Source organism: Lobosporangium transversale (genome assembly GCF_002105155.1).
Source record: "Lobosporangium transversale strain NRRL 3116 chromosome Unknown BCR41scaffold_23, whole genome shotgun sequence".
Classification (NCBI taxonomy): Eukaryota; Fungi; Mortierellomycota; class Mortierellomycetes; order Mortierellales; family Mortierellaceae; genus Lobosporangium; species Lobosporangium transversale.
The window spans coordinates 154,676-181,268 of record NW_019029001.1 but is presented as its reverse complement, the minus strand read 5'-3'; the positions used below and the strand labels follow the sequence as shown (position 1 = coordinate 181,268).

The following is a 26,593-nucleotide window of genomic DNA, read 5'->3' as shown; positions in this document are numbered from 1 at the left end:
CTACTTGCAAGCTTGGCTCGCTGTCCTCTATTTGCACGCCGAGCGACGGAAGAGGTCAGTGGCTTTGACGTTGAATAACTGTTATGCGTCACTATGTTTTGCTTCCTTACCTTCACTCTAGCTCTCACGCAACACAATCAAACATGATGATCGTCAAATTCACAGAGTTCCATCAAGTAAGTAATAGACTATCTTTTTTTTATCATTTACCTGCGCTTCCTAATTATTTGTGAGTAATCTCTGGTTTCTTACGATGAATAGACGCGGAATCTTTCGATCCAATGAGAACATCGCAGCTTCCTTCTCCCTTTTCTTTTTTTTTGACCTTGGAGGTCGTTACAAGGAGACGCCAGATGTTCTGCTGATTCGAACTGGCCACTACCCATAGTGGGGAAACTTTTTGAGCAGGTCTTTGACCTTGTGCAAAAGTTTCAGCCCTCCGGTTTTAAAAAGATTCTGTCAAGCATCTGAGTCTTTTCTTTTTTTTATATTTTCTTTTTCTTTTTCTATGGCTGCTGAGGGATATACGAAGGGACGCCGGATGCTCTGCTGATTCGAACTGGCCACTACCCATAGTGGGGAAACTTTTTGAGCAGGTCTTTGACCTTGTGCAAAAGTTTCAGCCCTCCGGTTTTAAAAAGATTCTGTCAAGCATCTGAGTCTTTTCTTTTTTTTATATTTTCTTTTTCTTTTTCTATGGCTGCTGAGGGATATACGAAGAGACGCCAGACATCTCACTGATTCGTTAACTGCCCACTATTTATAGTGATGGAAACTCTTGGTCTTTGACCCTGGTTTCAGCAACCCAGTCGTATCGAATCTCAAGGGTTCTGGCTCTATTTCTTTTTTTTTTCTATTTTTTTTTTCCCCCTCCAAGACATGGTTCCGCCTTGGTTCTTGCTATCTCCTGCCAGCTCGCCAGGTCTGACCACAAGTTGCCGTCTGTTCTCCGTCGCGGAAAATGGATAATATGATTATTTTTTTGCATGGTATTACAAACGCAAGGCCTTTATTCAAACCTACAACATGCAACTCGACATCGAGACCAATTTTAACCATCATATATACTCTGAAGTAATATTAGGCCAACCAAGATTTTACCCATTCGCACACTCGGATTCTTAGCAGCTGTCGGGCCGCGGTTTTTGTCGAGGCGTGGATGAGGATATCGTGGGCAAGACTCTCAACAATGTTTATATTTCGTTGGAATAACAAAAAGCATCAAGCATTAAAGTCGAATAACACAATAAACAATCCTAAATGAAGCAATTTATTCTGATCTCTTGCGCTTTCTATTGATCTGGAGGTAAAAAGATGGCCTCACCCATGTATGTTTCACCTCGTCTGTAACCCTCACACGCTCCCCGACAGCTTCCTTGGCTTTCAAGTAAGCTGTCTTTGTAGTCTCCAGAATTGGCACTGCTTCCGCAACCACGCTAAGGCTCTTCCTGCCCTTGGGCACTTTGACCTTGCCCAATAATCTGGGGATATAAACGGCTTCGTAATCTAGGGTCATCACGAAGATTTCCATTTGACCATCTAAAGCGTGAATTAGCACCACTGTCTCCGTTTAGGTTTCATGGATCGTAAAAATATACAAGAGTGTAACATACCTTGGACAAGCAGACCCAGGACCGTTGGGTCTTTTACACCCTTGGCGAACAAGAGATCTAGTGCCAGCTTCATTTCAGAAAGTAACTTCCTGAAATCTCTATCAAGGAGCTTTTTAGAGGTTCCTGGGGGCTTCACCTCCACTACGAGTAGAGGCAGGCCGTCGACCATAACCAGGTTATCTGGTCTAAAGCGCTCCGTATAGTATTTCTCCGTTGGGATTCTGCTATCGCTGAAAGCGGAGACGTGTTATACCAAGAGTGAAGAAATAACATGTGAATATCCTGCAGAAATGAATGAAGAACAAAGAACTGACAGATCTACTACTCACCAGTATCCCAAAGTCGATGCGATGGCGCAGATGTAGGGCCTGACGTAGAGCGCGCTGTACGTCGCCTCGTTTTTTTTTATTTTGCCAGGCGACTCCCAAAACATCTCGTCCTCGCCAAGTTTGGTGAAAATGCTCTTGAGCATTTCACTTGCTCCTTCCTGACCCTTTTCAAGAAAGGCGCGATACTCGGAAGCAGAGTTCGACGCCTTTGCTTTCTCCACGCAGAATTTGGAAAAATCCAAATCCTGCTCACTCAAGGCTACACTGGTCTCTGTAACCTTGAAAAAGCGCTTGAGTTTACGACGCCCCGCCTTTGAAAAATATTTTTCCATAAACTCTTTTGTGAAAATGAAGTTTATGGAGCTAGAAAACACAGTAAGAACTGTATCAGCGTCACGGCCTTCGGTGTGTTCTCAAGCAATGAAATAAATGGTAGTAAAAAGCACTCACAGAATATCATGTGGAGAGAGGAGCGTTCCCTGGCGCTCTTCCTCAAGTTTAATGAGTTCTTCTCGTACCTCCATGAGGGGAGAAGATACATCGAAACCTCCGTTTAAGACCAACCTATCGGTGACCTGACTACTCCTCTCGCCTTCCCCAGTGAGGTGGTTGATAGGCTCATCCGCGTCAGACTTGTTAGTCTTGTCAGACTCGTCGGGCTAGTTGTTATTATTTTTATTAATATTGGATCATAATGGAAGTAAACATTGGTTCAACGTTAAATTATTCGACACATACTTTCAGGTAATTGTTGATGTTTGTTTTTTTTATGCCTTTTAGTAAGGCACGTAAGTTCTCCTTGTAAATGATGATCAGGACTGAGTCATCTCTTCTTGGTCGCGCCGCCCTCCTGATCTCACTGATAATTTTGCTGAAACTGCTAGCTTCACGATCCACGCCGTATTCCTTGACGGCCCATTCGACGAAATGGAAAAGGGTAAGATCTTTTGGGCTTGGCCATTTGCCAATTGGAAGTTGAGATATCATAGTATCCAAGTCAACCTTGACCTTTTGAGGCTTCTGAAAAATTGTGCTGGTGGCCATTTTTGTTTGGTGAGGTATTTATGAGGTTTGTGAAGAAGTTTTGTGTGAAGCTTTGTGAAGAGTTTGTGAAGAGGTTTATTAGTATTGCGAAGAAGTTCAGAGACCTCTTTTTATCTGTGAAAGCGACAAAAATATAACTCCTAACTCCTTTGTGCAACATGAGACAATGCCCCGCCTCTGGGAATAAGTGGACCAAGCTTACCAGATGAAATCAGGAACATTTGTAACGACTGTGCTAAATGAATAAGCAACATGGATGGAATCAACAGAGTAGGAAATCAATGCTTTAAGACTGAGGTGGACCACCAGCACATGCTTTTTATTAACTTAGTGGCGGTAAAAACGGGCTGAAGGTGAAGCCGGCATTGAGTTATCGTCTTCCTCCAATTCATCAGGAGCCAAGGATCGAGATGTCGGGATAAGATCAACGTCTTCTTCAACTTCATCAACTTCATCACCAATATCACCATCTTCCATGGGCTCAATTAAGACATTGTATCGGCCTCTGGCAGCACCAATCCCAAAAAGCCTGTTGAATGTGGCCTCGGAAAAATCAATCGAATGAAAAATTTGTTCCAACTCTTCCTGCACCTCGGCCGTCTCGAATGTCTGGCCACGAATTTCCTGCATGTATCTGTAGGCAAAACTAAGGGTTTTTTTCCAGGCAGAAACGAAAGTTTTAACTTGAACATTTCGGAAGAGTTCCTTCAGCATCTGGATAAGTTGATCGGCAGCCATCGATCCGGATATCATGTAAGCTACGCTGTTTTTTATAACGCCCCAGATTAATTCAATGGGCTGGAGTTCGCAATGATAAGGAGGTGTCCTAATAATCCAGTGGCCCCCATTCTCTAATGCGATGTCCCAGACCGTGTACCGTGGCTGGTAATCAAGGGTCCTTATATAAGCAAGTAGTTCTGACTTGCTTGGCGTTCGATCACCGTTAGAACCGGGTGGAATTCCAAATTGATGAGATATAAGCCATTCCATTATCTCCGATTTCTTATTGGCGGCCGTTGGCTTCCTATCAGGGCAATGGAAATGGTACCTGGCACCATCCATGTGTATTTTACAAGGACCGAGATTCATCTTTACCAGACTTTGGCAAACCGTCGTAAACAGCTCTTCGAACACCTCGTGGTTAAAATGACCATGATAGTCATGATCATTTGCAAGAATCTGACTATTGGGCTGCATATGATCGGCGTTTCCCTGAAGAGATGCCTTGCTGTTCGCCGCCCAGATGTGAACACTGTTCTCAACAAACTTCCCCACCACCTTCTGTTCGTCACGGTCGTAATAGATGACAAATGCAGCGAACATGACGAGAAGTGGTTGCCGAGATGATTCACACACAATGCCTCCGTCCCGTTCTACCCATCGATTTTTTGAGGAATGGTCCAGGTGACAATAGGACTCATCAAGAAATACCTCTGGCATCATAGGGATTAAACCATCGTCAAGCTCCACCAGGTTCTTGAAACGCTCTGTGAGGTATTTCAGTCGGTATTGCACAATGTGAGGTGCATCGTGCATAAAGTTCCTTCGAACCCCCTTTCCCCAGTAAAAGTTACTTGCATGTAGGTATCGATGAACTGTTGACCTTGACGTCCTGATACCATGCTCATTTCTGAGCTCATTCACCACTCGTCCAAGTGTATTCGGGATACCTCCCAGATTAGTTCTCCTGATGATATCCGTGATATGTCCCTGGAGCACTTTATCTTTTGCTTGTGCTTTACGGCCACGTCCCACACCCTTGTTGGGCAACTTCAATACCCCTGTCCTTGAGTAGTTGATAGCTGCTAGACAGGAATGTGCATTTACCCCGGTAAGCTTAGCCATCTGCACACACTCTTTCATGCCAAACGATTGTCTCATCCATTTTTGAAACTCTGGCGGCGCATTGCTGAGCTTTGCGTAGATATGTGCGATTAGGCGGTATTCCTCCTCCGCTACGGTTGTCTTACTAAGTCGTGGCGGTGCATGAAGACCACCTTCATCCATGCTGATGAGGAAGGGATTATCATTCTCATGTTCTTGAGAAAACATGGATTGGTTGGACTCTTCATAAATAAAAGACTCGCTTCTCCGGCTTGCCTGTTCCGCACTAAGTTCTTTGGGGATTAAAGAAAATTGTGCTGAAGACATTGTAAAAATTTTGCTGGAATGTGAAGGAAGATAAAAAGTTGTTTATTATTTGTTGTCAAGAGGGAGCCCTTTATTGAACCCCGCCATAGCCGTCACTAATGTTAGGCCTTCAGTGTATGACCTAGTCTAATGATCGAGATCTACAACAGCAAGAAATTGAATACTTCAGCAGCTTTGTGAAGAAAACGCTATCGATGGCATACAGAAGATATAGCCTTTCTTACCATGATCACGCAGACATGTGTGCCATTAGCTGGCATAATTGCAGTCAAGTTTTGCATAATACATGATATATATAAATAAATATTAAGGGTTTATCGAAAATATGCAGCTTTATTGCCTGATAATTCTTGTTGCGCAATTCGAGTATAATGATTGGTGCTTTTTGTTATTCGACTTTAATGCTTGATGCTTTTTGTTATTCCAACGAAATATAAACATTGTTGAGAGTCTTGCCCACGATATCCTCATCCACGCCTCGACAAAAACCGCGGCCCGACAGCTGCTAAGAATCCGAGTGTGCGAATGGGTAAAATCTTGGTTGGCCTAATATTACTTCAGAGTATATATGATGGTTAAAATTGGTCTCGATGTCGAGTTGCATGTTGTAGGTTTGAATAAAGGCCTTGCGTTTGTAATACCATGCAAAAAAATAATCATATTATCCATTTTCCGCGACGGAGAACAGACGGCAACTTGTGGTCAGACCTGGCGAGCTGGCAGGAGATAGCAAGAACCAAGGCGGAACCATGTCTTGGAGGGGGAAAAAAAAAATAGAAAAAAAAAAGAAATAGAGCCAGAACCCTTGAGATTCGATACGACTGGGTTGCTGAAACCAGGGTCAAAGACCAAGAGTTTCCATCACTATAAATAGTGGGCAGTTAACGAATCAGTGAGATGTCTGGCGTCTCTTCGTATATCCCTCAGCAGCCATAGAAAAAGAAAAAGAAAATATAAAAAAAAGAAAAGACTCAGATGCTTGACAGAATCTTTTTAAAACCGGAGGGCTGAAACTTTTGCACAAGGTCAAAGACCTGCTCAAAAAGTTTCCCCACTATGGGTAGTGGCCAGTTCGAATCAGCAGAGCATCCGGCGTCCCTTCGTATATCCCTCAGCAGCCATAGAAAAAGAAAAAGAAAATATAAAAAAAAGAAAAGACTCAGATGCTTGACAGAATCTTTTTAAAACCGGAGGGCTGAAACTTTTGCACAAGGTCAAAGACCTGCTCAAAAAGTTTCCCCACTATGGGTAGTGGCCAGTTCGAATCAGCAGAACATCTGGCGTCTCCTTGTAACGACCTCCAAGGTCAAAAAAAAAGAAAAGGGAGAAGGAAGCTGCGATGTTCTCATTGGATCGAAAGATTCCGCGTCTATTCATCGTAAGAAACCAGAGATTACTCACAAATAATTAGGAAGCGCAGGTAAATGATAAAAAAAAGATAGTCTATTACTTACTTGATGGAACTCTGTGAATTTGACGATCATCATGTTTGATTGTGTTGCGTGAGAGCTAGAGTGAAGGTAAGGAAGCAAAACATAGTGACGCATAACAGTTATTCAACGTCAAAGCCACTGACCTCTTCCGTCGCTCGGCGTGCAAATAGAGGACAGCGAGCCAAGCTTGCAAGTAGCGAACGACATCGGATTTAGAGTTGCTATTCAATACAATTCAATTTTCGCTTGAGTCTATTCAATCAATTTAAAAAATATAAGGTATCGTGACCAAATGAAACGGGCTATACATTCAATTACGACATTCACAGTAGAATAGTCCATGCAAAGATGAACACAAATCCGTTATTGATGTAGGCAAACCTCTGGCTCTCAAGCTGAGGGACCTTTTCAAAACAGACTATCTAACCATAAATATTGATGGCGGTCCTTGTACTGAAAAAGGACACGCAAGGACAGAACGACAAGTCAGAAGGTAGAAATATGGGCGCTTTGGAGAACGCTATGAACATCTTCGAGAAAAATCCACGGAACGGGGTTTGAACTAAGCTTCAACTCACGGGGCACATCCAAAAAGAAAGCCTTCGAGAAGCCCACATTCTGAGCGACCATGACAGGGGCTAACAGGCAACAGGCCTCGCCTCTATCTACGATGCCCGCCTGTGCGTATATGAAACAGACCCATGCATAAGATGCCATGGTGTGGAGGATGGTAGATTGTGATATCCCAAGACTTCAATTTTTTCGCGTATGAATGAGTCTACACCCCAGTGTGGCCTCCTCAGTGCCCTCAACGGAAGCTTGGGGCTTACGACGTGGACAACGTTATCCAGGCATTAAGCCCGCCAGCCCATGAACATCTGGTATTGTTCTGTGTGATCTCAGACAATGATTACTCGAAAAACCTTAAGATACCGGGTCCGATTAATAACCCCAGATTTAGTTCGAAACATTGCGTGGAACAAGAGCTACAATATAATGCTTCGCAGTTACCTTAGGGAGGCTAGCGAGAAGTTGGAGGAGAGTGTAGCCTATGGAGAAGGCTGTTTCAAAGCAGCTCGCCACGCCTTAGCTTCCGGCCATCAAATGTCGACTTAAGTGTTGCCACCAAACACTGAGCTCGATAACTTCAAGAAGCGTCTACTTGATGGAAAGAATCTCCGCCATAGAATGGCTCAGCAAAGGCGATCACAGCGTCGCGAAACGTAAGAGAGCTTAAGCCTTAATTTTGGCCTTGAAACCAAACATCTTTGGTATTAATCACTGGCTATTTCTTGGATATTTTTGAGACACGCAATCGTTCTATATAGCGGGAAGATCGCATAGAAGCCCATCTTTCCTGATAAGTTGAACATATTAGGCAGACCTACAGTTGATATTAGCAACTGTCGTGAACGTGATAGGTCGAGCCTTAAGAAACTAATTCAGGCACATGTCTTTTAACTGAAAAGTAAAAAAAAAATCTTCAGTTACACGCGCGCAGCGCTCTAAAAAGCGATCTGATCAGATCAACACCCTGCTTCATGCTCCATTCTTCATACCTTCATTCCTCATTCCTTATTCAAAGGAAAAACAATAAAAAATAAAAATAAAAAAAAAAAGTGCGCTTGACGCTTGAGGGAATTAAGCAACCAAGACCATTAAGATAACGATTGAATAATTGAAATATGAGGAAAGTATATTCTTGATCTTTGGCTTGATAATATCCATTAAAAGTATAAAACCATGCTCACTTATATTTCTCTCTTTTATTTTTTTATTATACATCATGCATCACCATTTATTACGATAACCACTACTTGCAACACTTGCTCGTACTCACAAATATCTACGCAATCCCCTCAATAATACAAAGCAATCTATCAACATACCCCGCAGAAATGCTATCGCTTCATCATCTTCTGGCAATGCTGCCTCTTCATCAGCAAGTGGTGCTTTCTTTGAATTTAGCGTGAAGCAAGGGAAAGAAGGAAGAAGTGGTTATGCATGAAAGGCTAAGAAAGCCAGAGATGAAAGAGAAAAAGGGAAAGAGATCCGCGAGGGCAAAAAAAAGGCCTGTTCTGTAGACGTCCATGATGTCACCGAGGAATACAACCCTCGCAAACGGGTCTATTCCCAAGGCACGATGATCGGTGCAGCAACAACTAGCTCTTCCAGCTACCCTCAGTCATCTTATTCGTCTGAGGAAAGAGCAGAACGGAGAAAAATCTGCGCCAACAATGTCCTTAAATCTCTCCTGGCCAACAAGAGTCACTCAAAGACATTGATACAGTACAGGACGTACTTGAAATCTTGGCAAATAAATTTCTTTTGTTTCTTTATGTAGGAAGAGAGAGAGGCAGGATGTATTCGTGGGTGCATGAAAGAGAACGAAACAAAACGCTGATGAATTTACCACAAATTTGATTTCAATGTGGAGCCGCTTTTTTTATACTTCGGCAATCCAACTCGAAACAAAAGGGTCACGTTTTTTGAAATAAACACACTCATCAGATTTTCAACAGAAAAACAAATAGGGTTTTTTTTTATTATTTTGAGTATTGTTTACAGCTCTTCTCCAATCTACATTTGCCAACTCCAGCCTTCGCCATGACTATCAACAAGAAATGAATGCACGGTAAAGGTTGCCATATGCGCAAAGAAGTCGAGGCAAGTGAATGGTAGACAGAGTGCATTGTGATTATATAGCTTGATATGTGCTAATTTTTTGCCGATTGATTTTTACTGCTTTCTTTATTCCTTGGCATGCAAAGACGGAAAATATATCCCAGTAGAAAGCACAGGGAACTGGGTCTGATCTGCCATGAATTGAAAGCTAAATGGGCAAATATTTCCCGTTTTACGGTTCAAGGGATAAACAAAGTGATTTAGCCTAAAGAAGTGTAATACTAAAATCTTGGCACCGGCTCGTGTCTCCTTTTTTTTTTTTTTTTTTTTTTTTTTTTTGCTTCTTTGGAACGCACAGACGGATTGGGCGCATGAACAATTTAGAAAACTATTAATTATATCAAATTTTAGTTTCTTTGCATCATATAGACACACAGAGCGTATATACGATGACTTAGAAGACGATATCATATTAGTATATGTATAAAATGTCGTCTGTCCTGAAAATAAAGGTCCCACTTTTTGTCCTATTGAACTTTAGTTCGTATTACACAGTATGTTTATCTCAATCAGGTTAAAACATTGCATTCTTAATGCCATGTTTGTCAACACTCAAGGCACAAAAATACTCTATCCCTTCGTCCGTAAAAAGGGTAAATTTGCCCATCTTCCAAACGACAAAAAAAAAAAAAGAAAAGAAAAGAAAAGAAAAGAAAAGAAATAAAAAAAATCATATAAATACCCTACGGGTTTGATGTGCAGACCCACATTTTATCCTTACTCTCCAATCCATCTTTCCTTCCAACACTTTACAAGCCTATCCAAAAACCCCATCCCAAATCACCCCCCTTCTATAATCCATACCATGGGTGTGCACGGCCTCTACCAGTATTTGAAGAAACGCAGGCTTCAAGCCTTTAACACAATCTGATGTGCATTTTGACATCGATATCTTCGGCACTTATTACCAGTTTATTTTGGCCAGCTTAGCCTCAACCTCCAGCCTCAATCCATATCAAGCGGGTATAAGGCTGGCGCACATCATATCATCGTCGTTTGACCCACGTTGTTCTACGTTACATCTCGACGGGCGCGCACGGAAGAAAAGCTAAAAGCATATAATGAGCGCCAAAATAGCCAAATACAGGCTGCAGGAAAACCTCGCTATGATGCGCGGTCGGTCAGCCCAGGGAAGATGGACTTCCAAACCTATTATCCACCGAATTGAAACTTGCCTGAGGAGCCTTCGTCGTCACCACTGAGACAATAAACAGATTGGCAGATGGTCTCGTGACCATGTTCACTGTATGCTGTCAAGGAAAATCTGATGCATACATTGCTGCTTTATGTCGTGGCCAATCCCGGGTTAATAGAGGCTTGAATGTGCTTGAAAGGTTTGCTGTGTCGTCAGATAGTGATTTCCTAATCTATCCAAGTATCTCCTACGTAGTTAGGAGGTTAACAGGGCAAGAAGGGTTTGTTCTGTTGAGGAAGATCGATGTAATGCAAGCTCTTCGGCTACCGTCCCCTGATCACCTTGAGGATTTTGGAGTGGTGTCTAAAAACGACTATACAAATAATATCCCACAGTATGGCCTATCGAGGAATCTAAACATCATCCGAAAATTGCCTCAAGCTCAATCGGCTCGTGCGTTACTAGCCTCCTATATCACCACGATGAACCAAAGGCCAATCACGGCTATCGCTTCTGAGTACTTTGCTCTAGCTGGTAATGTCTTTTTAGATATCACACCTCATCTATGTAAGACCCATCCCCTACCAACCAGATGTTCATGTCCGGGCTCACCACTTTCAATCAACTGAAAGCTCTTCATGTCACTGAGATTGTAGTTCAAAAGTTGGTTCACCGTACCTCCTTCTTGCTGCTGCTATCAATACTAGCACACAACTAATCAGTGGTTGACATAATTTGCAGCTGACAAACAACTAATTATTTATCTTGTTTTTATTTTATGTTGAATGACTGATAGGCCGCTCACAGCATATATCCGCGAAGGATCAAGCCCCAATCAGTTCCGGCCACACTTCAAGAGTAAAGAAGCAAAGCTGCATCCCCAAACAATGACCCTGAATGCTGACATACACAGTTCTCGTCCAGCGTCACCGCGAGATCCGTCTAGGAAGGCTACATAGCGTCGGCTCTACAAGAAGAAGATACTACCAAGGAGAAGTAGTACATCAGAACCAGAAGAGAGGAGAGGCCTTATTGCTACCACAAAAAGGGACCATAGCTTGCGTAAGAGATACTTCACCAAGGCCTTGGCTGTAAGAAGTATCAAGGCAAACACGTTGCGGTGTAGAAACATGTCCAACCCTGCAGCGAGGAAGCTGTCTAATGCCCTGCAGTCTCATGTGTTCTATCTTCATTCGGCAAGGATCATAAGTTATGAGGTTATTGCCCTCGATATCGCCAGGATCCTCGGGCGGAAATACAGCTGCACATTTACTCCACCGGTGATCCCTTCCAATACGCCTTTGGTGGCTCGGACGCAACCAGGACTCTCACAGCAAGATATCTTCCATATCTCAAGGGCTCTCGAGCAGCAATCCAACCACGGGTACGGCTCACCGACAATCCTCCTCAATACCCTGTCGCCGGCTCAGGTGCAACACATCCTCTCTCAGCAAGATATCACGGACCTTGAAGACATCCTCGAGAGCGAGGACTTTACTTCTCATTGAGTACGCTAATCCAAAAAGGGCGACTTGGGAGGATGTCTGGATATGAAAGAGCTTTGCGTGCTTCACAGACAACCATAGTAACGCGTTCAAATCCCGTTCCTGGTCATCGGCCGCCTCCTCAAAAGCCCCATACCCTGCGAGCCTTCGTACATTACAAGGCTAAAACAAATTTCCTCGGGTTCGCCGAGCGGCCAGGGCATACGTCGGCTCATGTCCGCACTACTGTACTGATATTGACAATGATCTCCGTTAAGCATGCTATGCGAGTGCATTTCATGGGATCAGTGGTGGGTCGCACTTTTATGTCCAAGCCTAAACATGAGGCGGCACTCCTGCATCGCGAAACAACAATTAGGTTTTTTTTTTTTTTTTTTTTTTTTCATTTGGATGTAACTCAAGCAGTTCTCCGAGACTGGGCAGCGGCCAGGAAACAGAAACCCGATTGGCTAATTCTTTGAGAAAAATAGTCAAACAGAATGTTGCAGACTTCCCAAAAAGTAAACACAAGCCTACATACGTCTATCTATCTGAGGAGGATTTGTTCCACATCTTCCACGGTCACGAGGACACGCGTCGTAAGGCCCCCACGCATTAGAATTCGCAAATGATGCGAGCATTGATGAGGCTGCCCAGCTGGTTCTGAGGCGTAAGGGATTGTCGATCAGTAGCTTGCTCTGCCCTGTTCGAACCCGTCAGCGCATAAACGGATATCATGGCAAGGTGGGACTATGGATACATTATCGGATCGGTTCAAGTTGAAGGGGACCATCTGCACCAATGAACTCGTGCTCAACCTGTTAGCATATGACACCACTAAGGAACGCCCGAAGCCTCGAGCGTCTTCATCCAGGCCCCCCGATGATGAAAATGACGATGACATGGAAAGCGCTCTTTTGCAACTTGAGGAGCAGGAAGCTGAAAGCTCATCATCAAGGGCCCACTTACGTACTTGTGCTAAGCGAAAGCTCAGCGCCGCCCCGCCTGCGACTGTGAAACGTGCGCGAGGTGGAGCACCACGTACTCCCGTGCTTCCAAGGGCTCCTGGCTCTGGACCCTCTCTTCGGACGATGGATCAGACACTTCGGATACGGAAAGAGCGCGTGTCTCTAGCATCAACTGGAAACGAGGCTCCAAGATGCTGAAGAATGTCTCCTCAAGTTCCGGTCCGACACCGCTTGTCGTTGGGATGGATCCTGGAGAGGTAAAGACAATGGTTGCAGCAGCGCTGAGTCCAGGGGAGCCCCAAGTCCCTCGCTTCACCACCATCCGTCGATCGTTCTTGTACGGGCCTTATATCAAGTACCGTCACTTGCTTGAAGAGTGAAAGGCCCAATTCGGTATCGATCTGATCGAGTCAGTGCTGCCGCCCATGACGCTTTCAGGGATCAATTCGTACTTGGAGTACCTGTACAGGGATGGAGAGGGGAAAAGACTCCGATCTTTTTATCTCCGCTAGTGGCATCTCCGAAAGACTTGGGACTTGAGAAAAGCTCAGAAAACTGCATACGACTATGGGATTGATTCAATCCCTCAACTTGCTGGAGGGAACAACGGGAGGAAGATGGATTCCTCCAACCCTGCAGTTTTCGTAATCGATCTTGGTTCTTTCAACACACAAACTGCATTATCCTCGAAGCGTTCCGAGTTCGAAAAGCGATTCATAACGAGAGTAAGTATCAGAAAAAAAAAAGAGACTTTGGTCACTCTATTCTCTATCCTATTTATATTCATTTATTTACTTTTTCCTCAAACAGGCGAGGCCCCTTGGATACGAAGTTGTTGGCGTTCATGAGTATTACACTGGTGCTAAATGTCCCCGCCCCAACCGCAACGCATTCCTAGAAATTCATGTCAACAGGTCCAAGTATTGTCGAAGCTGTCAGATATATTGTGATCGTGACATGGTCGGATCCGAGAACAATGCGCGTGTGTGCCTGTCCCATATAACTACACAAACGAGGCCCAACAAGTTCAAGTCAACAAGTTCATAGGCGTTAGGAACGCCTTCAAAAATTTGTTTCATTTATTTTATCAGAAATTTAATGCATCTTGATAGTTGTTTCATGTAAAACTCCAATTTGCCTTTTTTTGTTCAAAAATATATACTGTAATGGTGTACGGACGTTCAAAAGCTCCTGACAATAGGCAAACCCCCTACACAAATATTGTCCATCAAATAACTGATCCTTAAAAGTGAGTTTAAGCGAGTAAACATGGCGAGAGCCATAGAATTTAGACAGATCCATACAACATACTCTAGCCTAGATTCTCCTCTAAAGTTGTTTGACCTCGTCATGAGAGATGCCAAATCCCTCTAAAATACTGGGAGCTTTCTAAAGATGTGTTCTATTATATTTACTGGATTTTGAGAGCACAATCCTTTTTGAATACAGCCTGAAGGACTTCACTACAGAGCATGTTGCCATTAATGGATTTGAGTAAATAGATTTTAGATACAAAACACAAGAGCCATTTTTTTTTTTTTACACTTCATAGGTAATTTTTAAGCCAGTAAAGCAATAATGTCTCGAATTGCTCGTTAGTGCGAGAATCTCGAAGACCATGACGCTCAGTTGGGTAGAACTGGGTCTGGTGTGGCTTATTATTTCGCACGAGAGCCTCCACCAAGGTCTCTGTGTTCTTGACGTGGACATTCTCATCAATTAGTCCGTGCGCAATTAATAGACGATTTTCACTACAAAGGTCCAGAAAAAATAGAAAGGCATGCCAATATTAATATCAGCAAACAATATTAACAAAAAAGCGTGTTTCGATCATTCTTTACCTGTCTGGGAACTTGTCGACCCAGTTGAGTATATTGCTTTTAGCATAGCCATCCTTGTTTTCATGAACAAGCCCCATGTAGCGTTCCGTATAAGCCGAGTTGTAGAGTTCCCATTGTGTGACAGGTGCCCCTGCAATAGACAGCTTAAAGATGTGGGGATATTGCACCAGAGCCATCAGAGACAGATAGCCGCCTTTTTTTTGTTACAAACACGAGATGAAGGAATTAAGAAACCAATTAATCTACTCTATCCAATAAAAGATACGCGCTTTTGGCTGTATTTGTTGCAGTACTTACCGTAGCTCCACCCAGAAATGGCAACGCGGTTCATATCGACTATACCCCCATTTTCAGGTCTCGCCAGAAACTCCAGGCCCTCAACCTGATCTCGAATCTCGACCAAACCCATTTGATGACGTAATCTCCCTTCAAACTCCAGTCCACGATCATTACTACCTCGCCCATCGATCATTACTACTGCATGGCCTAGACTAGCCGCTAAAAACACACGTAAGAATCTAGGAAGTTTGTATTCGTTCAACACCATCTGTGACCTTGGCCCGCCGTAGATACAAACCAACGTCGGATATCTCTGACCTTCGATATAGTTCGCAGGCCTGTACAGGCAGCCATGTAGTTTTATATTATCAGAACTCATGAATGAGAAAAATTCCCCCACAGGGTGATGAGTCGCATTAATAAGACTACTACCAGATGATGAGTCAGCAGATGAAGATGGAGAAGACCGAGAGGAGGAAAAAGGAGAGAGCGACGGCGCTTTAGAAAAAGAAGGGGAGGACCGAATCGCTGATATAAACTTAAAATTGGGTAAGCGCGTCCCTGTTGAACTGGATCCTTCGGTATTATGGCTATCATCAGTAGAGCTTACAACCATACTTGAGTCACAATGATTGCGACGCTGATGGTGATGTTGAGTAAACATTTTTGGCAGACTGCTTGACAGTGAATGATTAGCTAGGAATCCTGAAACCGAGCTCATGGGTCCTGCTTTGAATCCATCCAACGCAGAATCCATTCGTGGAGAAGGCGATGAGGTAAATGGTTTTACAAATGACTCTGAAAAAGACCGCGTGTGGCCTTGCTGTTGGCGACATGAAGAAGCCACAACAGGGGCGCGTCGGATCCTTTCAGCATTTTGATTAATAATCCCTTGCTTAATAAGATATGCATGAGATGAAATTTTTGGGAAGTGACATCCACAATCGCACCAGCATATCTTTTCTGTATGGTTGTTTCCATAATTTTTTCCAATTGAGGTCGAAGGTGAAGCCGGTTCTGTAAGACGACAATCATTCCACCGTAGATGTATCACTGCACATGCCGGGCTTTGATCCATGCTTGAATACATGGTCAAGAACCGATCTTTCTCCACATCTACAATGGCCTGATGGCTGTATCCAAGTTCTGTTAATCGCTTCATATTCTCAGGTCGAGCGCTGCGGGCGTAGCTTGCCACATAGAGATGAGTTTCCAAGACAGAATCACGTTTAGCAGTAAAGTAAACGAGCTGGCGAGATGGGTCCACAGTGATCTGCTTATCTACAACTTGGAACTGCCCTGCAGTAATAGGTCTGACCGTGGATCCAAATTTGAAGGAGTGGGTTACTAGATACAAGTGACGATATCCCGTACGTTCCGATGGGATGATAAATTGAATTAAAGCGCCTTCCTCACTTTGGGCTCCCATAGAGTGATTGTCGGTAATATGATGCTCTGATGGAAGAATATGTATGATGTCTGTCACCTATTAATTGATATTATTAGTCGATAATACCAAAGGGCAGAAGCCAATATAAAAATCTAACTTTTATTTATATTTTGTGCACGGAAAGGCTTTCTATAACTTACATTGATCCAGTATTTGCTTTGCTCTTCGTGTATAACGCGGATACGACTGGCAAGTTTGTCTTCGATTTCTTCTGATGAATCCGACTTTTCCGCCACAGACATAAAGCATTCTAATGGAATCACAATAATTGCTGTAACCTGCTGTCGGCGATCTAAGATTTGTACCCATACACTGATCAAAAGTAGAAACAAATAGCAGTGCTATATCAATATCTACACTTTTTTCCAGTTTTTTTTTTTTTTTTGCCTTTGTCCCACTATACCTTCCTCCATCTGGCATCCATCCAAAGCGTACAATGTACTCGAGCCAAGGGAATAGTTTGTACAGTGATGCCCTACCCCATAGACGTTTATGAAGGGGCTCTGGTACTTCGTCCTACAGGTTAATGTAGCATGCGAAGCAACAAAAATATAGACTATTAATTAGTATGGCCAAGAAGGATAAGGAGCCCTATAAAGCCGTCATCAGGCTATTTCGCAAGCCGTCCAGCACGGTTACCTTCTCAAACCGTTTCGGGACAAATTCTACAATCTGGAGATCCGAGACCGCATTTGGAGTGCCCGCATGCGGGTATCTATATTCCTCACAGGATGGATGCATTCCTTGCCTTGGAATCACAACCAAATCCACCATGGCTTCGGACACTTGCAGATACAAGATTTTCTCAGTTGTTCTACAAGACGCGTTGTTGGCTATTGACACAGGAAGAGCGTCTATATCCTGCGATATAGATGATGGGTGATCTGAATGCATATGCATACATGGTTGCATATCCGCCTGTGTGTTTGTCTGCATATGTATTTGTGTCTGCGGCCTCCGACGTGATTTTGACTGCGGTGGAGGCGGAGCCCAATAATAGTTTGTGGAGCGATGGAATTCCTCTTGCATCACAAACTCGGCAATGCCGCAACTGATGTCGGATTTCTTTGTGTTACGAGAGCAAAACGTCAGCTGTGTCTCGACTCCTGTCATCGTAGAGACCCAAATATCCTGATCACGCGTAAATGCGATTAGATCCATGGCTGATCCGCCGAGCCTCGGATCTGCTCTGGTTCCTGTTGATCCAGCACCACTCTTATCCAGATGAGATGGAGATGCAGACGCTGATGTAGATGTAGATGTAGGTGTAGACCCATATCCTGAAAGTGATGCCCGTGGCGATGTCAAAGGCCCAGAGACAGAGACAAGGTTGAGTCCTGCTGTTAGAGCATTGTGAACCATGTTGGAATATGTTCGGTTGAGACTCGGGCTGTCTGTTGAGGGATGTGGATCTGATTGAGCAGGCTGCGGGTTGACTTTACCATCCTAGTGTAGAGTGTGCCATAAAAAAAAAAAGGAAGTAACCATAGTTAGTAGCAGGAAATGGTGCCATTCAGTTTAGGAATGATTATATAAAGGACAGTGCGCCAAAGGATCCATAAATACCTCTTGGACATCGCCAGTGTATATGACTGTACCGAATGAAAACATGAGACGATTTACTTGAGGCTCAAATTGAAAGGAAGATAATCGATCGCATGGAGAATGTCCCCAACATGTACTGGCATATTTAAGCCATTCCTCAGTCAAGACAGGGGTCCAGTCCAACACAGGTGCAGCTGCAAGGATCTGGTCCGTGGCTGTAGAAGCTTCGAGTGAAACATCAGGTGTATAGGCATTGTGGGGGTATCTCTGGTTAGCTGAACCATTAGCGCCAACAGAACTAGCACATGAAGTAGAGGTGGAGGAGGACCCGATTGCTGCTTGGATGGGCTCTGTCCTAGGACTAATAAAGATGTGGATCGGTGGTGCTAGGGAGGCAAAGCCTTGATATGAGTCTGGATTGAAGGGTATAAGATCCATGTCATGATCATTGTGTCCATGTCGTCGTCTGCGTCGGTATCGAGTGTGCCTGGGCCGAGACTGAGACTGGGGCTGAGACTGACATTGACACTGCTGATGATCATGGCAACGACAATCATGGGATTGGCTTATGTGGCGATAGGATGAGTGTGAATGCTGTGCAGCTTCTGGACCTGTTAAGATTGAGACCTGAATAGTGCTATTATTTGTGTTAATGTCGGTATCTGAATCTGCTGCGGTATCTGTCTCTGTCTCTGTATCTGTATATATATATGTATCTGTATCTGTATCAATATGTGATTCCATGTCGTCTTCAGTCTTGCCCACTTCGGGGGAATATGAAGACAAGGTTGAATAAGATGGCGGAAGGTCAACACGGAAGAGCATGGGAGATTTGAATGAGCGCGAGAGGTCGCTGGCGAGGAAGTAGATGCGGTCTCGAGTGGGATCAAAAACGACGTCGCAGATGGTAACAACTGTGGGTTGAACTAATGCCCGAAAAGAGCGCACCTCATTGCGAATCTGGTCCCAAGAGAATGATGCCATGATATGGTAGAACGAGTGAATGAATTGAATGAATGAAGGCAATAATCTTAAGAATGAATGGTAAAGGATTATAACTGCAACAATAAAAGAATGAGCGAGTGGAGCGTGAGTATAATGTTTATTTTGGACTTTCTTTTGATTGGCTACTGATTGCTTCGGTAGAAGTGCATGCCATCAATCGCCATTCATAGTTTTGCCTCTTGATTATATTTACAACTCTCAAACAACGGAATATGAATTACTGAGTTCTGACATAGTTACTGTGAACCACATGACCGAACATTTTCCCGCCACGATATGGCCTGCGCCTCCTGTCCAGAGTTATTGACTGCGGCATTGTAAAACGTTGACATCGGTGCATTGCCCACGGTTGAACATTTTTAGTATAAAAACTTTGAACTGTTTGGTTATTAAATCTTTTTCTTCCTTTCCGTTCTCTCTGGAATCTTTTGCTACCAAATAGTCCTCAAGATATCCCGCATCAAAACTCAGTCGATACAGCTACTGCTCCATGGCATCAGAGTCAATATCAACAACTTCCTCACTCCAGGGCGTCCTTAACCCAAAGGTCACTGCAGCCTTGGTCAAATCGCCAGGAGAACCATCACATCTGGATCTAAAACCTCTTTTGGGTCGACATCGTCAGGACCAATCTATTGTGGCCTTCACACTCCAAAACATCTTGACGCCTCAAGAATGTCAATCTCTAATTGCTCGATCCGAAGCGGTGGGATACGATATTGCGCTCGTCAACACTGGCAGCGAAGGCTCTGGAGTTCATATCCCAGGATATCGCGATGGTCAACGATGTATCATTGATGACCATGCTGTCGCTGCAGAGCTATGGAGACGAATTCAGCAACATGTCCCCACCATCTATCAGAAACGACCCGTCATTGGGATGAATGAGCGACTCCGGTTCCTGAAATACAGACCTGGTGATCAGTTCCAGCCTCATATGGATGGCGAATATAGGCGAACCGATGGGTCTGGTCATGTCACCAAGGTCACGGTTCAGTTTTATTTGAATGAAGGCTGTGAAGGAGGTGCAACTACGTTTTTAGAGGAACGGATGGCGTGGGCCAAAACTGACGAGGAGATGACTCTGCGCAACTGTGTGGCTGTGTCCCCAAAAGTTGGACAGGCCTTGGTCTTTCAGCATGATTTAGTTCATGAGGGAAGTAAAGTTACACAGGGAGAAAAGTATGTCATCAGAAGTGATGTTCTTTATGGCCCACAAATGTTGAATTGATTAGCTTATCCTACATATTAAAATAGGTTGACAAAACTGTGGCTACATGTATCCTTTCATGGAGCTACCCTGGCTCCTTTTTTACACAAATATATATATATATGAAGACTTACTCATAATCCCAGTGACCGCTTGGGGGCCTTCATGGCATTATTTAATGATGTTGAGAGCATGATTTTTATCCAGTACTTATTGACTGATGTATGTAGTGGTGATGGCTGCTATCATCGCCGTAGTATCAACTTGAAACGAGGGCAATCTAGGTTGATCCATTCTACCGCATTATGTAGCTTGACTAATTCGATCTTTTCCTATACAATTCGGTGAGGCTTGGTTTCCCACATCCGTTGCTTCCTTATCTTCCTTGATAGACCTAGTTTGGTAAGCACTGCTAATAGGATTTGTGGGGGCTGTTGGAGTGAGTGGTGAAATGTCTGTGTATGATTTGAGTGTTGTGGTTGTAGATAGTGTTGAGAGAATGTGAGCGGTAATGAGGGGAGTTCAGCGGGGAAGAATGGGTCTATATATCTTTTCAAGTTCTTGGCAACAGAGACAGAGCACGATCGAAAAACTCATGTCAACATGTCAATAGAGTCCATGCGTCCAAGTAGCAGTTGTGATCACAAGTTGATTATGGGGAGTCTGCATGAGGTGAATATAACAATAGCCATGGTGTCAAGGCTCTATCTTTCATGCATGGTATGCTGTTATCAAACTTGGTACCGATCATGGGAATGTGTTTTTTTTTTTTTTTTTTTTTTTTGGATGTGGGTATTCTAGACAAAACAAACACGTTAACAGTAAAAGATGTATGTGTGTGAACATGAAAACATTGAACAAACAATTTAGGCGCTTCTTTGTTGTCTATAATGCGGGGCGAGAAATTTTTTTACATACCACACCGATGGAGTATTTATTGAAGTTTTTATCATATCCAGAGCAGAGCTACAAGTCTGTGTACGAGTAACATAGATAGAGCGTGTACAAGGTGCTACGTCCATTAATACAAGATGTATGCTCTTATCCACAAGAAAGTATCTATTTCGTTTAATCTTTTACGCAACAGACGTTCTGTAAAGTATGCAACAGTCCCCATCCCTGTGCAAAATTATAGTTTACTATTTAGCAATCAGATTTTTATTCAAGACAGCATGGTTTGACAAGTATAAAAAAAGACAAAAAAAAAAAAAAAAAAACTGAAAGAAAAAATATATAAAAAATATAAAAAGGGACAATGATAATAAGGAGAGGAAAGGATCTTAGTATTAGGATGACTGGAGGGCAGAATTAGGTAAAGAAAGTAAAGAAAATTAAGCATTAGCAATAAGAAACAAACGATATGGGCAGAAAGGACGAATAAGCTAATAAAACGAATAAACAAAGGGTATTATGATAAAATTAAGTAGGTAAAGATTAGTAATGAAATAGGGTATTGAAAACGAATGGTGGAGGATGAAGAAACAGGAGCAGAAGCAGTTAGTGGTTAAGTATTGGTAGCGTCAACTTCCTCATCAGTGCTTGCTTGAATGATGCCGCCGCTGACTTGAGGGTTCGCCCTTTGCGAACTAATGTCCTTCGACGTAACTGACTCGTGATCTGCTCCCTCTTCCTCCTCCAAGATCATTTCAAACGTGCTTGTCTGTTTCCCAAGAGGTCGACTCTGGATACAAGTCGCCACATGCTCTTTAATCGGAACATCCACCGCGGTCTCAGCTGCCTTCAACTCCCTATCACCATCTTTGGATTCTGGCGTGGAAACCTCTGCTGACTTGTCCCCTCCTTCTTTTGTATCAGCAGTAGTAAGGTCATGAGACTCATTCGCGTTCGTGATTTTGGCCTCCGCTTCAGTGTCCTTAAAGAGCTCTTCCATGCGCTCTGTCTCAACTGACAATTGTTTCTTAATGTTCTGATCCTTTACTTCAGCAAGCGAAGTTGGAGAGGTGGATTGGTTGGGGATGGGTGGCAGAGCTGTTTGAGGTGGATTAGGCACAAACACTGTGGATTCCAACGGAATGGGAACCAAACTTGAAAGACGAGCTGAAAGTCTCATAGATTCTCTAGTGGAATTTTTCTTGTTCAACCCTCCATGCGACACTGTCGAGAAGGATCCAATTGAGGATGAAGAGCTCACAGATCGCAGTGATGAAGTTGAAAGGGAGTGTTTGTGACTCGAAGGTCCACTTTGATTGATGCTACCATCATTGGAAGTCGCTGTTGACGTTGGAAGGTCTGGCTGTTGTCCAGTTGGAGGCGGTGGTAGGACCAAACCACCATTGTGAAGAAGCGGAAAATGCTTAAAGACAGTATCGCCATTCATCTTTATGCCCGATGGTGAAATTGGAGGGGTCGGCAATGCATCGTCATTCAGATCATTCGTGGTGACAATAGCACTAAGTCGAGGGGAGGGAGTGCTCGCCCTGTTTTTGGCCATACTGATCTGTACATCATTCAGACGGACGCTTAGAGCTAACTCCTGTGACCTTGAACGATTGCGGGACTTGGATGGCCGATGCTTAATCAACCGCTCGGGATCATGATGGCGAGGCACTATCGCGATTCGCTGTGATGATCCATTCGAGCTAAGAGATAGAGAATGCTTCAATGCCATCACAGGAGATTCAGAGCGCGGTGGCTCTGGCAGCGGTGAAGTTGGGGCCGAGGAGAACGCTATCGGTGTTGGGGACGTGGGCCGCGAATGGTAGTCAGTAATAATGGTTGGTCTAGAAGGTGATCTATACGAGCGCTCCTGTAACGATCCAGTCAGCATACTGCCCCGGAAACTAGTCGATCTTGCAAGAGAACTATGTAGAATATTAGCAGATTGACCTGGAGTCGGTGACAGCGAGCGTCCCGTCATCTGTAATGGGATGATTTGTGCAGATTGTCTAACAGAAATACTGGGTCGATGGATACTTCGTGGAGGAGGAGATACCACCAATGAAGAGCGCGGGCTGTTACGGTTGGGACTCATTGGCCGCGGTGATACAGGGCTCAATCGCTGTGAACTTCGACGAGGCAGTTTCATCATTATCTCAGGTTGGTCAGTGACGATCGAGATACGACGTCCATTACTGCTGTTAGTGCTATTTCTATTGCTATCGTTATTGTTATTGCTATTGCTATCGCTTGTGCTATAGGGTATCTTGGATTTTATCGTTGCGGCGTATGGACTTTCACTCAATCTCTTTTGTTGAGATATCGGTGTGGGTAAATGCTCATTCCTCTCAAGTGGGAGGGCATCCGCTTGCTCCATAACGGTCCCAAAGCTAGCGTATTCTCCGGGAATATGTACCGAAGATGAAGAACTGTCCTTTTTCCATTTAATCTCTTGTTCTGAATTTGATGATGATTCCAATAACTTGGGTGTTCCTAACTGGGTAAAATCTGTCATGTTTGCAAACTGATACAAGTCGAGCCGCTGTGGGGGATGAGAGAGATGGGAAGAACGAGAAGATGGTGCTGGTGACGGCGTTCTACCAATAAGGACATAACCATCATGTTGACTTGGAATATGAGGAATAGCTGGAATGCTGTCTGTCATGGCTGCAGAAGATGAGGAAAGGTCTGACATTTCGGACGAGTCCGAGTAATGAGTGCCTGGCCTAGAGTTGACAGGAAGACCCCTGATTCGAAGCACCGTGCCTTTAAGCTCACGAAGCCAGCTCGACATATCTGCAGCTGTATCTGCAAGCACGTACCAGTTCTTTTCACCAGGCGATGTGATTTGAAGACAATATCGCTTGCCTGAAAACATATCAGTGACACAAATAATGGTATCAGCACAGAGCTTTAGAGACTCTAATAGTGGATGTTGTGGGTCCGAGGACTTGAAGCAGTGCAGGGAGGACTGGTTCAAAATAAAGTAGCGACGTTTCCATTGCTTGCGCGAGAAGAAGGTCCTAGATGAGAATTTAGCCAAGTAGCCCGAATATGAGGCTTCATGCTCGAGATGTCGGACCCGCAGAGCAGCGCCATTTGGACTGTCGTGAAGATTGTCAGAAGCGTCATCCTCATCCTCAATCTCATGACACTCGCTCGCTGTCTCGGTAATGTGTGTACTGTGGGTAGAGAGTGCGACTGAACTCCCGTTCGACAGGAAAGAGCCAAGCGGTGATGATGGAAGAGAGCCAGATCTACTTGATCGGCGTGGTCGCTGGAGACGAAGAGGGTGACTAGTAGTGGAAGAGCTATCGTCGTCTGTGGTGAGTGGGGTCATGGTCGAGTTGGCAGTGTAGAGGGAGTCAGAAGTACCGTTGGAATGACTCAGGGGGATGCGACGATTGTTAATAATGGAGGTATAGAGTTTGGTAGGATTGGTGTTGATAGAGCGGTAGTTATTTGCGCTGAGATGGCTTTGTTGGTCCGAAAGGGCAAATATTCTCTTTTCATCAGAGGACAATCTCCGAGCGGGATGTAACGCGTTCTGGAGACTAGACAGAGCACGTCGGACCCCGCTAGACTCGTGATGAAGAAGGGAGTGAACAGGTGTGTTGGGACGCGCAGGGATAGGTGAGGGTGTTGGAGAGGAAGTACGACTAGAAAATGATGACTTTTTGCGCAACATGAGCGGTGATAGCGACAACGGATCTGCGATCAAGCAGAGAATTGTAATACTTGTTAATGGTTAGTCCAAATTATCAAGTTGTCAAACTGCAGGGGATGTGTTGAAAAACAGAGACAGAACGTGGATGTGTTTGAGGGAGAAAGAGACTCGTACCTGGTTTGGGTACAGTGGAGTAGTGTTAGGCCACAAACGTAATAACAGATTGCATGGTCAAAATCGATTATTCAAAGAAAAGCCCTGTGTCGCCAGATTGAAAAAGATATGAGTTGGTTAGGACACATCGGGTCTAAAAAAGATCGCGGGGATGCAAGAAAGAAAGCGGCGCATGGATGGGTGTTGAGCTCACTCCAATGACCAAATAAAAGAACGATGGCCAATAACTGAACAACTACACATGCATTACAGATATCGAGTGTGCGTTTCAAGTGGCAAGTGCCCTGAAAAGCACACGACAGGACTGTCTCGTTAGCTTTTTTTTTTTCTTTTCTTTTTTTACATTTATATATAAAAAAAAAATAAAAATAAAATAAACGCGTCCGTTGGAGGGATTAGAAAGGGGAAGGGAAAAAAAAGAAAGAAGGATTCATCATCCTTTATCTGACATCTAAAGCTGTTTGGATGTAGTAGTTTGATGTCGTTATGTGTAAATTGAATACTGTTTATAGTATGAAACAAGGTGAGGGGCTTTGTTCCTGACCTGGATGTATCAATTAGAATCGTATGCAAGAAACAAATGATTTTTTAAGAAAAAGAGTATGAGTATGAGTATGAATATGAGTATGAATATGAATATGAATGTGAATATGGATGTGAATATGAATATGAATATAAATGTGAATATGAATATGAATATGAATATAAATGTGAATATGAATATGAATATGAATATAAATGTGAATATGAATATGAATGTAAATGTGAGTGTGATGTGAATGTGAATGGACTGCAAAGGAAGTGGATGACAAAGTTCGAGTGCAAGATCGACAAACAACAGATGGAAGGAAAAAAAATAAGAAAAGAAAGAAGGAGATACTGCACTACATGGACAGGGTGGTACATGGCGCATGGTTTTCGCTCTTGCTTTTTTTTTTCTCACTCTCATTCTTATCATTGGGCGATTTGACCCAACAGGGCACGATATCAATCCTGCTACACAACAATCTTTCCTATTCATGCTCACCAATGTCGAGCAACCATGGGTAAATGAGATATCAAAGATGATGGATGTCGATAGCATAGTTCATAGTTAGTGTCATGATGGGTACGCTGAGAGACTAGGATTCATAAAAGCTGCTGTCATTCGTTGTCATCGGATCTATCAAACTAACGGAAAACATGCCATACCTTACCATCATCATCACCGTCATTCTCCCCTTTCCACCCCACTTTTGGAATAAAGAAATATAGTCAATTTACCATCGATCTTTATTCGCTTGACTTGAATACCTACCATGTCAGTATTCTTGTTACTCCATAATATATTCCGCTCTCGTATCAAAAGTTTTTTTTATTTCCTCCATTCCCTATTGTTCCTTTTTGCAGATCAAAAAAAAAAAAAAAAAAAAAAAAGCTGAAAAGGATAGAGTTATGAGACATTTTAAGGGTTCATTGTTATCTCGGACTTGGATCCAGAAGGAGGAAGGAGCAAGAGGTCTTTACGGGCAGACGAGTGAGAGGCTAAAGATCCATGTCATTGACACTCGCTGTCACTGTTTGGAGAAGAGTAGCAGGCGGCTTTTGGGTTTCGGTCATGATGTCGGACGCTCTCAATCTTTTTCCAAATCACTGCAAGAAAAACCATTTCTTTTGCGAATCGTGCTCTCGACATGTTTGGTA

At 43.6% G+C, this 26,593-nt stretch overlaps 5 protein-coding genes across 5 annotated transcripts; 3 read left to right on the top strand and 2 right to left on the bottom strand.

Annotated features, from left to right (window-relative positions):
• The first annotated feature begins 10,309 nt into the window (after positions 1-10,309).
• BCR41DRAFT_93207 (hypothetical protein) lies at positions 10,310-11,401 on the top strand. The gene is made up of 2 exons (XM_022031087.1): positions 10,310-10,957; positions 11,187-11,401. Exons 1-2 carry the CDS (start codon positions 10,492-10,494, stop codon positions 11,279-11,281), a joined length of 561 nt encoding a protein of 186 aa, XP_021880426.1. The 5' UTR covers positions 10,310-10,491; the 3' UTR covers positions 11,282-11,401.
• A 903-nt stretch (positions 11,402-12,304) lies between these two features.
• On the top strand, positions 12,305-13,889 carry BCR41DRAFT_422862 (hypothetical protein; the record flags this gene model as incomplete). Its single annotated transcript, XM_022030214.1, has 4 exons — positions 12,305-12,894; positions 12,975-13,099; positions 13,355-13,567; positions 13,653-13,889. Exons 1-4 carry the CDS (start codon positions 12,627-12,629, stop codon positions 13,887-13,889), a joined length of 843 nt encoding a protein of 280 aa, XP_021880425.1. The 5' UTR covers positions 12,305-12,626.
• Positions 13,890-13,914: 25 nt separating this feature from the next.
• On the bottom strand, positions 13,915-19,030 carry BCR41DRAFT_387181 (hypothetical protein). The gene is made up of 7 exons (XM_022027869.1): positions 17,979-19,030; positions 17,052-17,858; positions 16,816-16,928; positions 16,553-16,724; positions 14,981-16,448; positions 14,684-14,876; positions 13,915-14,593 (listed from the first exon to the last, which is right to left on the bottom strand). The coding sequence occupies exons 1-7, from the start codon at positions 18,939-18,941 to the stop codon at positions 14,389-14,391; spliced, it is 3,921 nt and encodes a 1,306-aa protein (XP_021880424.1). The 5' UTR covers positions 18,942-19,030; the 3' UTR covers positions 13,915-14,388.
• A 581-nt stretch (positions 19,031-19,611) lies between these two features.
• Positions 19,612-20,172, top strand: BCR41DRAFT_296102 (hypothetical protein; the record flags this gene model as incomplete). The annotated part of the gene is made up of 1 exon (XM_022020428.1): positions 19,612-20,172. A coding segment is annotated over one exon (561 nt), but the record flags the coding sequence as incomplete, so codon positions are not given.
• A 1,421-nt stretch (positions 20,173-21,593) lies between these two features.
• Positions 21,594-25,124, bottom strand: BCR41DRAFT_93159 (hypothetical protein). The gene is made up of 3 exons (XM_022031086.1): positions 25,104-25,124; positions 24,911-24,994; positions 21,594-24,780 (listed from the first exon to the last, which is right to left on the bottom strand). Exon 3 carries the CDS (start codon positions 24,755-24,757, stop codon positions 21,677-21,679), a length of 3,081 nt encoding a protein of 1,026 aa, XP_021880422.1. The 5' UTR covers positions 24,758-24,780; positions 24,911-24,994; positions 25,104-25,124; the 3' UTR covers positions 21,594-21,676.
• Between the last annotated feature and the right edge of the window lie 1,469 nt (positions 25,125-26,593).

Coding starts and splice junctions, on each gene's coding strand:
- BCR41DRAFT_93207 (XM_022031087.1), top strand. CDS start 10,492: ATGTTCACTGTATGCTGTCAAGGAAAATCTGATGCATACATTGCTGCT. Junction 10,958..11,186: donor AGATATCACACCTCATCTAT/GTAAGACCCATC, acceptor AATGACTGATAG/GCCGCTCACAGCATATATCC.
- BCR41DRAFT_387181 (XM_022027869.1), bottom strand. CDS start 18,941: ATGGCATCATTCTCTTGGGACCAGATTCGCAATGAGGTGCGCTCTTTT. Junction 16,449..16,552: donor AAAGCAAATACTGGATCAAT/GTAAGTTATAGA, acceptor ATCAATTAATAG/GTGACAGACATCATACATAT. Junction 14,594..14,683: donor GTCGACAAGTTCCCAGACAG/GTAAAGAATGAT, acceptor GGACCTTTGTAG/TGAAAATCGTCTATTAATTG.
- BCR41DRAFT_93159 (XM_022031086.1), bottom strand. CDS start 24,757: ATGTTGCGCAAAAAGTCATCATTTTCTAGTCGTACTTCCTCTCCAACA.